The sequence below is a fragment of the Nomascus leucogenys genome, chromosome 24, assembly GCF_006542625.1.
Source record: "Nomascus leucogenys isolate Asia chromosome 24, Asia_NLE_v1, whole genome shotgun sequence".
NCBI lineage: Eukaryota > Metazoa > Chordata > Mammalia > Primates > Hylobatidae > Nomascus > Nomascus leucogenys.
The window spans coordinates 23,826,599-23,838,306 of record NC_044404.1 but is presented as its reverse complement, the minus strand read 5'-3'; the positions used below and the strand labels follow the sequence as shown (position 1 = coordinate 23,838,306).

The 11,708-nt window shown below is 60.2% G+C and overlaps 2 protein-coding genes across 8 annotated transcripts; one reads left to right on the top strand and one right to left on the bottom strand.

Annotated features, from left to right (window-relative positions):
• Positions 1 to 378: 378 nt before the first annotated feature.
• GALE (UDP-galactose-4-epimerase) lies at positions 379 to 6,194 on the top strand. Of its 6 annotated transcripts, none has more exons than XM_030805867.1 (12): positions 383 to 1,091; positions 2,374 to 2,439; positions 2,792 to 2,917; positions 3,074 to 3,189; positions 3,581 to 3,694; positions 3,940 to 4,116; positions 4,658 to 4,771; positions 4,860 to 4,926; positions 5,020 to 5,105; positions 5,216 to 5,293; positions 5,529 to 5,643; positions 5,787 to 6,194. In XM_030805867.1, exons 3-12 carry the CDS (start codon positions 2,797 to 2,799, stop codon positions 5,843 to 5,845), a joined length of 1,047 nt encoding a protein of 348 aa, XP_030661727.1. In that variant the 5' UTR covers positions 383 to 1,091; positions 2,374 to 2,439; positions 2,792 to 2,796; the 3' UTR covers positions 5,846 to 6,194. The 6 variants fall into 6 exon arrangements, with proteins under 6 accessions (XP_030661723.1, XP_030661726.1, XP_030661729.1 ...); XM_030805868.1 differs by lacking the exon at positions 383 to 1,091 and adding an exon at positions 1,231 to 1,416; XM_030805863.1 differs by having other exon boundaries at positions 379 to 1,091; positions 5,020 to 5,293.
• Positions 6,195 to 6,254: 60 nt separating this feature from the next.
• Positions 6,255 to 10,640, bottom strand: LYPLA2 (lysophospholipase 2). Of its 2 annotated transcripts, XM_030805874.1 has the most exons (10): positions 10,538 to 10,640; positions 9,046 to 9,149; positions 8,758 to 8,789; positions 8,580 to 8,645; positions 8,044 to 8,091; positions 7,866 to 7,936; positions 7,659 to 7,732; positions 7,470 to 7,571; positions 7,195 to 7,368; positions 6,255 to 7,113 (listed from the first exon to the last, which is right to left on the bottom strand). In XM_030805874.1, the coding sequence occupies exons 2-10, from the start codon at positions 9,121 to 9,123 to the stop codon at positions 7,063 to 7,065; spliced, it is 696 nt and encodes a 231-aa protein (XP_030661734.1). In that variant the 5' UTR covers positions 9,124 to 9,149; positions 10,538 to 10,640; the 3' UTR covers positions 6,255 to 7,062. The 2 variants fall into 2 exon arrangements, with proteins under 2 accessions (XP_030661734.1, XP_030661733.1); XM_030805873.1 differs by having other exon boundaries at positions 6,255 to 7,368; positions 10,538 to 10,636.
• Between the last annotated feature and the right edge of the window lie 1,068 nt (positions 10,641 to 11,708).

Sequence of the window (11,708 nt, the reverse complement as noted above, 5' to 3'; positions counted from 1 at the left end):
TGTGCGCTCCTGCATTTAGGGCTGCTTTGCTCTGGTTTCATCACACAGGATGTCACATTTTGTGCATATTATTCTCTAGTTCTACTACTTTTCATTGTAAACAAACAGAATCATTTTCTTTTTCTTTTTTTTTTTTTTTTTGAGATGGAGTCTTGCTCTGTAGCCCAGGCTGGAGTACAGTGGCACAATCTCGGCTCACTGCAAGCTCTGCCTCCTGGGTTCAGGCCATTCTCCTGCCTCAGCCTCCCGAGTAGCTGGGACTACAGGCGCCCGCCACCACGCCCGGCTCATTTTTTGTACTTTTGGTAGAAACGGGGTTTCACCGTGTTAGCCAGGATGGTCTCGATCTCCTGACCTCATGATCCGCCCGCCTCGGCCTCCCAAAGTGCTAGGATTACAGGCGTGAGCCACCGCGCCCAGCCCAGAATCATTTTCTAACCTGCCGTCGTGGCAGGCAGAGTGCAGACCGACCCTTCCCGGCAGGTGGGGGCCGCGGTGAGGGCTGAGAGCCAAGAGCGCTGGAACCGCTAGTGTGGCCTGACAGCTTCCTCCAGCTCTTTGGTTTATTTGCAAACTGGACTTCCAGCACCAGGCCCCCTGCGACCCCCTTCTGCCTTAGTCCCGTGGGATCGAGTAGTTCAAGATTTTGAATTCATGGTTTGGCAGACACCGGCAAATCTGAAAACCTGCGGGTCAGAGTGGGGCGGAGGCGTGGGCCCCCTACCCTCTGCCCCCTGCCCCCTCGGAAGCGCGGCCCTCTTCCAGAGGTTGGGACAAGCTGGCGCGGGGACCCGGGGCACCGGCAAGGACCCACCCGCTCCTGGGACCTGGCGCCGGCGGCGCTTCTCGCGGGGTGGCACCGCCCACTTCCGCCTTCCGCGGGCGCGCGCTGCGCAGTCTTCGTCACAGCGCGGAGGCCTTTTGTCCTCCCGCCGTTCCCGTAGTGGCCGTAACCCGAGTGACACGTTTCCTTGGGGGCGTGGAGGGGCGGGGTCGGGGTCGGTGTGGGCCGTCAGCACTTAAAGGGCCCGCCGGTCGGGCGCAGGAGGCGGTGCCTCTGGAACAAGCGTGGGGCGCGGGAACCGGAGCAGGTTCGGGAGGCAGAATGAAGGGCCGGGTGGGCTCGCGAGGGGCCGGGGCGTCCGCGGGGAGCGAGGGAGTTTCCGAGGGGCGGGTCGCGTTCCTGACAGCGTCCTTCCGGGGCAGGCCCGCCCCCTTTGTCCGAGTTCCCCGCTGCCTGGGCTGGGGCGGCCAGGGTTCATTCATTCCTGGCCTGGGGACTCCTAGCTTGGCCCCGCTCCGCGCTACAGCCCAAAGCCCAGCCTGAGACCCAGCCGCCTTCGAGTGCCCACGGCCTAGCTCTCCTTCCTTCCAGCAGACAGACTGGGAAAACCGAGGGGGCGACGGCTGAGCAAGGTCACTCCGCTGGTCGGGGGCGTAGCCGGCCTCAGACCAGCTTTCCTGCTTCCCAGGGCCTCTCTGCGACCACTTTCGGGGTCCGAGCCAGGCGCGAGGCGGGGGCGGGGGCGGGGGCGGCTTCGGCGCGGCGGGCAGAGTCCAGCGGGGAGTGGTGGGGGAAGGGCGAGCCGCCTGGGGAGGGGGCCGGGCTGCGAGCCTGGTGATCCAGATTCCAGCCCGCTGTCGCCAGCTGTGGGACCGAAGGGCAACTGTTTCACCTCTCTGACCCTAGTATCTGTATCTGTAAAGTGCCAGTGATAACACCTGTCTCACCGAGATGCTGGGGGAATTCAGGAAAATCATGCAAAAGTGCCTGGTACAGAGGCTGGCACGCAGAGGGCTCTTGGTCAAGTGGGTTGGAGCTGCGTGAGCCCAGAAGGGGATAGAGGCAGCGTGGAGGAAGGCGGCAGCGGGCCCGGTCGCTGGGAATGAAAGGCCTCAGTGTCTGGAGCTTCCTCCCCGTTCTACCCGCAGAGTTTGTTCTGGGTGGAGGTGCGCACCTGGCCAAGTCCACGTCTACACGGCCCACCCAGAGTGGCCTAAGTTGGGCGGGATTCCTAACTCCGAGCCAGGAGTGACCGGGCTGGCCCTGGTATGGGCAGAGGCTGAGCGGGGGTTGGGGTGGGGCCCCCTCCAGGACCAACCACGGTGTGGTTGCCCCTGAGCTGGCCTCAGCCTGCCTGGCAAAGGACCTCACCCTTGAGGCCATGTGATCTATTTCCTGCTTCCTCCCAGCTGACCCTTGAGGGAAAGGGGGTGGGGGCCGCCTAGAGCAGGAGGTATTAGTCACTGCGCCCAGGAGCCAGTTTACACCTAGCGAGGGCGGAGGCATTGGACAGGCCTGGGTCTCAGCAGACAGAACCCCTTCCTGGGACCCTGGAGTCCCAATCGTGCTGCCATTTTCCTTCTGCCCAGGACTCTCCTCAGTTACCTTGGAGAAAGAAGTGTGGATCCTCAGATTCCATCTTTTCCAACTCCAAGGCAAGTGGAACTAGAAAATAAGGTGCCTATGTGTCAGTCTCCCCAGCTCTGCTGTGGTGGGCCTTTAAGATCACCTCACTGAACCCTCACGCTGCCTCTTGAAGTTTATATAATTATTAGCTCCGTTTTACAGAGATAGAAACTGAGGCCAAGAGGCTAATTAATTTCCAAAGCCTAAGGCCAGAAAGTGATGGTATCCAGACTTGCCCCAGGGCTGACTTCTGAGCCAGCCTGGTACCTAGGGCACACTGCCGCCTCCTTCCAAAGTGAGCTTAGGGGGCAGGATTCCAGTGGGAAGGAAGCTCTGAGCAGGCAGCCTCAGCCACCTCTGAGACTCTGTATCCTGGGCCAGGTGCCATGGCAGAGAAGGTGCTGGTAACAGGTGGGGCTGGCTACATTGGCAGCCACACGGTGCTGGAGCTGCTGGAGGCCGGCTACTTGCCTGTGGTCATCGACAACTTCCATAATGCCTTCCGTGGTGAGCGGGGCAGTGGGGCTGGGGCTACTTGAGGGGATGGCAGAAGCAAAACCCTGGGTTCCACCTCCACCACCGGGCGGGGAATGTGTGTCTGGCTAGTCCCTGGGAACACAGCACCCCATGTCGTGATGATGTGGCCTACATGTACCCTACCAGGAGGGGGGTCCCTGCCTGAGAGCCTGCGGCGGGTCCAGGAGCTGACAGGCCGCTCTGTGGAGTTTGAGGAGATGGACATTTTGGACCAGGGAGCCCTACAGCGTCTCTTCAAAAAGGTGGGTGCAGGCTGGGCGTGGTGGCTCACGCCTGTAATTCCAGCACTTTGGAAGGCCAAGGTGAGGAGATCACTTGAGCCCAGGTGTTCAAGACCAGCCTGCTCAACACGGTGAAACCCCATCTCTACAGAAAAATACAAAAATTAGCTGGGCGTGGTAGCCCATACCTGTGGTCCCAGCTACTCGGGAGGCTGGCATGGGAGGATGGCTTGAGCCTGGGAGGTGGAGGTTGCGGTGAGCTGAGATGGCACCACTGTACTCCAGCCTGGATAACAGCGAGACTGTCAAAAAAAAAAAAAAAAAAAAAAAAGGTGGGTGCAGGCAGGCAGGCCGGGGGCATTGCCAAGGACTAAGACCAATAGAGCAACCTCTGGCCATGTCCCCCCTGCAGCACAGCTTTATGGCAGTCATCCACTTTGCGGGGCTCAAGGCCGTGGGCGAGTCGGTGCAGAAGCCTCTGGATTATTACAGAGTTAACCTGACCGGGACCATCCAGCTTCTGGAGGTGAGAGGCATGGGGCAGGGCACAGACACTAGGAGGGTGCCCAGCTGGGCCCCAGCCTGGCAGGCAGTGCTAAACACAGAGCCCAAGCTGTATCATCCTGGACTCATGTCTTTACCTCCCAGTCTCAGTCTCCCCATCTGTAAATGAGAGTGCTCATCACCTCAGCCCCATTCTCCTGTGCAGGAGTAACAGGGTGGGAGGAATGTGTGAGGCAGAGGCCACTGATGCCACCTCTCCATGGCCAGATCATGAAGTCCCACGGGGTGAAGAACCTGGTGTTCAGCAGCTCAGCCACTGTGTACGGGAACCCCCAGTACCTGCCCCTGGACGAGGCCCACCCCACGGGTGGTTGTACTAACCCTTATGGCAAGTCCAAGTTCTTCATCGAGGAAATGATCCGGGACCTGTGCCAGGCGGACAAGGTGAGGGCCCCCTTGACAGAGCCCTGGCTCCACTCATTGATGGACTCCTCAGGGCCCACCCTGAGCCCAAGGGTGGGATTCTGAACAGCCCCACTAAGGAGGAAGCTAAGGCTCAGGCAGTTGCAGTGGAGGGCCCCATCCCCTGCTTGTTTCTAAAGATAATAGGCAACTGGCCGGGCGCAGTGGCTCATGCCTGTAATCTCAGCACTTTGGGAGGCCCAGGTGGGCAGATCACCTGAGGTCAGGAGTTCGAGACCAGCCTGGACATGGTAAAACCCCCATCTCTACGAAAAATACAAACATTAGCCGGGCATGGCAGTGTGTGCCTGTGGTCCCAGCTATTCGGGAGGCTGAGGCACAAGAATTGCTTGAACCTGGAAGGCAGAGGTTGCAGCGAGCCAAATCAGGCCACTACACTCCTGCCTGGGCCATAGTGAGACTCCATCTCAAAAAAACAGAATAGGTATGGGGGAGGGCTCTGGGTTCAGCTGGGACACGCTGCCTGTGCCTCTGGCCTCACCACCTGACCCACATCCCACAGACTTGGAACGCAGTGCTGCTGCGCTATTTCAACCCCACAGGTGCCCATGCCTCTGGCTGCATCGGCGAGGATCCCCAGGGCATACCCAACAACCTCATGCCTTATGTCTCCCAGGTAAGGCAAAAGGGAAGGGGCAGAGTGGCCCTGGGGTTATAGCCGGTGCCTGGGATCTGGGATGAACTGACCTGATCTCCACCTCCAGGTGGCGATCGGGCGACGGGAGGCCCTGAATGTCTTTGGCAATGACTATGACACAGAGGATGGCACAGGTGAGCCTAGGACCAGGGGGACCCAGGAGTGGGAGCCAGGAGGGAGAGTCAGGGGGAACAGACTCCCCATCCAACACACTCCCTTCTCTGCAGGTGTCCGGGATTACATCCATGTCGTGGATCTGGCCAAGGGCCACATTGCAGCCTTAAGGAAGCTGAAAGAACAGTGTGGCTGCCGGGTAGGAAGAGAAGGGAGAAGTGAGGGAGGGGAGGGACCAGATTCAGGCAGAGAGGCCCAGAGGGGTGGTCAGTCCAGCCCCTTCCATAAACCCTGTTCTCCGTGGGGCAGATCTACAACCTGGGCACGGGCACAGGCTATTCAGTGCTGCAGATGGTCCAAGCTATGGAGAAGGCCTCTGGGAAGAAGGTAGGCCCCCCCAGCCCCACCCACCTCACCCCACCCAGCTCTCAGCAACAGAGCAGCTTTGGCCCTTCCCACTCACCTCTCCAGAGGGCACCTGGCACTGCCCAGTCTCCTCAGCCTGCCTAGCACCCGGTGCCTGGGGGCGAGCCGCTGCTCTGCACTTCCGCTTCTTAAAGACCTGGCCAGCAGCTGGGCCAGGGCTGGCTCAGCTAAGCTCCAACTACCTCCTGTCTTGCAGATCCCGTACAAGGTGGTGGCACGGCGGGAAGGTGATGTGGCAGCCTGTTACGCCAACCCCAGCCTGGCCCATGAGGAGCTGGGATGGACAGCAGCCTTAGGGCTGGACAGGATGTGTGAGTGCTGGCCTGACCCCTGCAGTTAGGGGCCAGGGAGGGGCTAAATCAGATCTGGGCATTCCCACCCAGGGCGGGCTGTGGGGTGGGGGAGGCTCTGCATTCCACCGTGGGCCCTGAGCGCACACCTCGCCGTGTTGCAGGTGAGGATCTCTGGCGCTGGCAGAAGCAGAATCCTTCAGGCTTTGGCGCGCAAGCCTGAGGACCCTCCCCTACCAAGGACCAGGAAAAGCAGCAGCTGCCTGCTCTCCAGCCTCTGGCAGGAACCCAGGGCCCTGGAGCTGCTGGGGCCAAGCCAAGGCCTCCCCTACCTCAAACCCCAGCTGGGCCCGCTCAGCCCACCAGCCATGAGGCCAAGGGCTCCACTGACCAGGAGGCCGAGGTCTCTAACTCTTATCTTCCACAGGGTCCAAGAGTTCATCAGGCCCACCAAAAGTGAGTGAGGGGCAAGGCTCTGGAACAAAACCTCCTCCTCCCAGGCACTCATTTATACTGCTCTGAAAGAGCTTTCCAAAGTATTTAAAAATAAAAACAAGTTTCCTTACACTGGGGCAGGTTCTCACAGATGGTCACTATCCACCCCTGGAATAGAATCAGCCAGGCCTGAGCGCTGAGGAAGCAATTTCTTTAATTTTATCGGAATCCAGGACACAACAAGAAAAACACCCAAAAACCACATGGAGACAGAAGACGAGACACAACTCCTCCCCCACCGCCTCCCTGCTCTAGAGTGGGGACAAAGTGGGGGTGAGACAGCTGGGAGGAGACCTGAACCTCAGTCCAGCCCTACAGGCTCCAGGCCTGCAGGGAAGGAGGGTTACAGGGAGGCAGGGCCCAGCCCCCCAGTGTGGGAAACAGCTGAGGGAAGGCCCCCCTCAAAAGGCTCCACCTCCTCACCAGCACTCCTGCCCAGGGACAGGGAGCCCACAGCAGCAAGGGGACCCCGGGGCCATGCCCACATTCATGACTGAGAAGCAGCTGAGTGGAGGCAGGAGACACACGATTATCTGGGCAGAATCAGTTGGGGCAGGGGCCTGGGAGGGCCCCATGGGCCAAACCCTGAGGTCACAGGAGGGGGCCCAAAGCGGGGCTAGTGAGTGAGGTCCTGAGTGAGTGGGTCAGCGGCTGGGCCCCTTTCTCCAGCTGCCTGTAGCCCCTCCAATACTGCTGCCAGGGGGGCCCGCCTCCAGGGAAATGGGGTAAGAAAGCAGCCTGCCCCTGCTGCAGACAGAGCCACGTGGCTGAGGCCAGGAAGGAAGGCCCGGCCAGGCCTTGCCACCTGCCCCCAGAGGCCTGTGGGAAAAGGACAGGTCAGGAAGGGTGGGGACAGGGGCTCGACCGGCTCAGATCCAAGATGGTGCCACGCTTGCTTGCTGAGTCCCCCATGAGCTGGGGTACTGCACTGGGGCCAGCGACTAGTTAGACAGGAGGCAGCAGCTTCTCAAGAAATTCCTTCACAGCTGCCATCTCCTGAGGGGATTAAGAGGGGATCACGAGAGGCTCCTTGCTGGAGGCAGAGAAGTGGGAGTGGGAAATGGTCCCCCCACTGACCTGAGGACAGGAGCTGTGCATGACACCCGGGTATGTCTTGAACTGGACTCTGGCAGGTGTGACAACAGACCGGAGCTTCTCAGCCGTCAGGGCCCCAAACCGTACGGGCACCATGGGGTCCAGCTCCCCATGGCACTGGAGGATGGCCAGGTCCTTGGCACTGCCATTAGCTGCCTGGGGGCCGGACAGGACTCAGGGCAAAGCTAGTGCTGCAGCAGTCCCCAAGCCACAAGGATGCAGACACAAAGGGCGGGGGGGTCAGTGGGGACATTCACCTGGGGGAAGGCCCGGTGCAGAGGCAGCCAGCAGCTCAACGCCACGATGCCAGCCAGAGGGTGGGGGCAGGTGAGGGCCGTGTAGAGGGACAGGGCCCCGCCCTGGAGGGAGGAGAGAGAGGGGTCATGAGGGCACAGCTCACTCACTGGCCACCCCTACCCCCTACCCCCACACCCCTCTCCCCTCACCTGTGAAAAGCCTCCCAGGACGATTCGATTGGCAGGGATCCCGTTCTTCATTTCATGCTCAATCAAGGCCTTGACTGGGGGGAGGGGGCGTGAGTGGGTGGGGGAAGCTGCCAAGGGGCCCAAGAAGGGAGCCAGGCTGAGGAACCGCCCAGCGCTTTCCTGGGGGGGCAGGGGAAGGAGGATGCGGAGGAGGGGCTGGGGTCTTACTGTTCTCTGCTGCCTTCTTGATGCCAGCCTCGTCCTCTGGGGCATCTGGACTCAGCCCCATCAGGTCAAACCTGGGGAGTAGAGGCACTGGCAGCTATAGAAAACCCCAGCCAGCCCCCTGTAGCTCCCTCAGCCCAAGTGTCCTCGTCCCCCTGCCCACCCCCATTCCCAAACTCACCAGGAGGGCATCACCATCTTCATGTTGAGGGTCACAGGGATCCTAGGCCTGGGGAAAGAGAGCCAGAGGGCCCACCATGCTCAGGAGGAATGAGGAGGCCAGAGCCCAGAGCCCGGAGTGCGGCCGCGCCACCCCTGGCGGCCCCTCCCAGCAGGCAGGGCCTGTGTTTAAGGTGTTGCCAGGCAACCTGCCACGTGGGACTGGAGGCTGTGGTTGGGGCAAAGCGCCAGCGATGGAGAAGCAGAGCCCAGCGCTTGGTGTGACGGGGTCCCAAGTAGTCGGTGAGTACTTGGGGAAGGGGCAAAGGGAGGTGTGGGTTCTAGGAGAGCTCAGGTCTAGGAGGCCCTAGGGCTGGGGGCTGGTGCTGGACCCCACTCCTGGGGGCTCCACAGGAGCTAAGGCTGAAAATGCCACTTCTGACTGCCCTGAGCCCAAGCCCCAGGATGCAACTGACAGGAGAGAACAGGCCTGGGATGACAGGACCACCCCCAGATGATCCCCAGCCTCAGCCCCTCCCTTGCTGGGGTGACACTCACGCATGGGGACAGATGTACTTGACGTGAGGGAGCCGGATGGTGGAGAGGGCGTCAGCCCAGCTGTGCCTGTAGGAGGGACGGGAGAAAAGGCTCCGATGTGGTAGGAAGAGAAGGCCTCTCCAGTCCGCTGCTGGGCCCAGGCCCCCTCCTTAAGGAGCACCCCTCCTCAGTGACTTACCCTGTGTCTCCAAGTCCATGTAAAAAAATAACCTGGAAAAGGATGGGAAATGAGACGGGAAAGTTCCCCCTGGGTCCTCCAACTTCTGCCCACCCCTCCCCCACCCCCACCCCCACCCCCAAGGACCTGGGGGAACCCAGGTAGCAGCCAAACACATTACTACCCAGAGCCTCCTGGCCTCAGGATACTCCCTGCTCATCACTGCCACCTCCATTTTCCCACACCCCCTCCAGCCGGTCCTCCAGCTGTTCCCACAGTGTCTGGCCATGGGTGAAAGGGGACCCTTACCGCGGCCGTTTCCCGCTCAGCTCCAGACACGGTGGCAGCATCGGTGAGCAGGGGCACAGACATGGTGTTACCACACATACACCACACGGCTCCACGGCGGGGGCCTGCACACATCGGGGCAGCGGTCAAGAGCGAAACCAGGCACAGGACACACTCCTGGCCCAAGAGGCCACCAGGCCATCAGCCCCACACAGCACCCAGGTTCTGTCCTGGGCACAAAGAATAGTCAAGCAAGAAGTCCCAGGGCACAGGAGAAGGAAGTCTGCCTCAGTTCCAGGGCTGAAAGGCAGAGACAGCCTCCCTAGTGGCCCAGAACGTGTGTCTCTGGTTCTGGCCCAACCACAGGACCTGAGCTTGCTGGAGACAGGCAGAGGCAGGGCACAGGGACTGTAGGGCAGGGGGCAGAGGGGAGGCAGCGGCACGCCTGCTTCATTCCCCCTCTAACTCCTCGGGGGTGAGTGCCTTCCCCCTCCTCTCCAATCATCCCTGGGTCCCTGCCTCCCCAACTCCCAGCCCTATGGGAAATGGAGAGAAAAATGCCAGGGAAAGGAGCTTCCATCCCCTACTCAGTGCCGCCTCCAACCCCCATCTCAACCTCCCCCCACCCAGCCCCCATCCAGCCTTCACAGCAGTTTCTGGCCCATCCATTCCCAGACCCCCAGGGGGCTGCCCATGTCCCCAGAAAGCGTAAGAACTCCATCCACCCCCAAACTGGTGCTCCACGCCCCTCTAAACGGAGCTACCTGCTGCTGCTGCCACTGACTGCAAACGAGCCCCGGCTTGACCACGCTCTGGGACTCCCGAACACACAAAAGAATGTCAGGCTGGCTGGCCCCTCCCCATCCTCGGCGTCCTCCAAACTCGCCGGAAGCTTCCACTACCTGCCTCCAAGTGCCTGCCCACCCCTCCCAACTGGCCTCACCTTCCATTTCTGACCCCTGAGGGCAGCTCCCCACAATGGGATTGTTAACCTGTGACCCGGGGTTCCTCTTCCCATGGGGAATGCACCTCCTGCCCTGAGCTGAGATTCCCTTCCTTCTCCACCGTGGGGACTTGCACCTCCTGCCCAGGCTCCCTCCTCGGAGGGGTGCCTTCCCCCTGACCTGTCTCTCTCCACACCTTGAGAACTTCCACCCTGACCCACGATCTCCCGCTCCCCACAATGAGAACTTCTGTTCTGATCAAGGGTCACCCTCCCCAGTGACAGGACTCCCACCTGCCCACAATAGGGCTTTGTACCTTTGACTCTGGGGAAGCCCCCGCCCCACAATGGGCTCTTCTACTTCCGACCCCGAAGTCTGTCTCATTATACCCAGACACCCCCTTGCCTAGCCCCGCTCCACTCCCGAAGTCCCCAAGACTGGACAGCGCCTTCGCACCTCACTCCCCACCCCCATTCCCCCCATCGCGGTTCCCCCTCCTCGCTCTCCGGGACCCTCCCGAGGCCGACCTCCCCCCACACGCCCATCCTCCGCAGCCGCCGGCTGGGTACCTCCACTCCCTGGGACTTCCGAGGCCGCTTGGGCGATTCTCCTCTTTCTCCCGCAGACACACACTCTTCCCCCTCGGCCGCCCCCGCCGGAACTTCCGTTCGAGTCCCGGGAACCCAGCCATCGCGCTGCCGGAAGTAGCCTGGCCGACAGTACGGAACCCGGAAGCGGGGACCCGGCTTCGCTGGATAGAAGCTGCCATGTTGGAGGCGGCGGAGATACTCCCTGTCATTCAGCCGCGCAGTCGCTGGGTTCTCACCCGCTCCCACCTTGTAGATTCGAGACAGGGCACCCAAGACTCCCACTTGCTACCACCACCCATGCGCCTCCTGGAGGAGGACTGACCGGAAGGAGAGGCATCCCTCACACTATTGTTTGCATAAACTTTATCACCTTGCCATCCTCATGGGACACACCTCTTAAGGCCTCGGGTGTCTGCCACTGGCTTTCATGCCCTATTCCAGGATCATGAATGGAATGACACACTCTGAACCAGAGACCTTACAGATCATCTAGTTCTCCAGCCTTAAAGATGGGGAAATTGAGTCTCAAGGAAAGCATGTAAACAGCAACCTTGGGGATTCCATTGAAATTCTGCCTCTCTGGATCTGCTTCCTGAGATATAAAATGGTAATAACCACCCTGCCTCCTTCACAGCTTTGTTGGTAGGCTTAAATGAGGTTGTGTGAACATGCTTTATACAGTAAAATCACAGCGTGAGGCGTTAATCACGCAAAAAAGGACCTAGGAAAAATACAAAGACCGTATCAGGAGAGCTGGACAGGCACTGGCGGTGTTAGCGCTGCCCTTCACAAGCAATGTCATGCAGACAGTGCACAAAACGCTGCCATCAAGCTGAAGTGGAAATAGGTATCAGGGACCACAGAAAAGTCAGAAGGGAGGCAAACTGAGTTGAAGGAGCATGTCCCTGAGAATGTGTGGGGATCTGCAAATAGGAAATGAGTCACACTTGCCCCTCAGCAGCTTAGGACTCACTCTCCCAGCTTAACCCATACTAGTGTTTTCTTTGAATAGAAAACAGTACAAAGTTGGAAGCTCAACAAAGCACTTTCCCCCAGGCCCAGAGGCAATTTGGTCCTAAGTACTCAACAGGTCAGGGAGCCTACAATACCAGGATTCAGGGCAGGAAACCTTTGGGCCTAGGGGACCACC

What these genes read in the sequence shown, in the direction of transcription:
- LYPLA2 (XM_030805873.1), bottom strand. Translation starts at nt 9,123, where the DNA reads ATGTGTGGTAACACCATGTCTGTGCCCCTGCTCACCGATGCTGCCACC. An exon ending in AAGTACATCTGTCCCCATGC is followed by an intron (nt 8,092 to 8,579) that starts GTGAGTGTCACC and finishes CTCTTTCCCCAG; the next exon opens with GCCTAGGATCCCTGTGACCC. An exon ending in AAGATGGTGATGCCCTCCTG is followed by an intron (nt 7,937 to 8,043) that starts GTGAGTTTGGGA and finishes TCTACTCCCCAG; the next exon opens with GTTTGACCTGATGGGGCTGA.
- GALE (XM_030805866.1), top strand. Translation starts at nt 2,797, where the DNA reads ATGGCAGAGAAGGTGCTGGTAACAGGTGGGGCTGGCTACATTGGCAGC. An exon ending in TCATGCCTTATGTCTCCCAG is followed by an intron (nt 4,772 to 4,859) that starts GTAAGGCAAAAG and finishes CTCCACCTCCAG; the next exon opens with GTGGCGATCGGGCGACGGGA. An exon ending in TGACACAGAGGATGGCACAG is followed by an intron (nt 4,927 to 5,019) that starts GTGAGCCTAGGA and finishes CCTTCTCTGCAG; the next exon opens with GTGTCCGGGATTACATCCAT.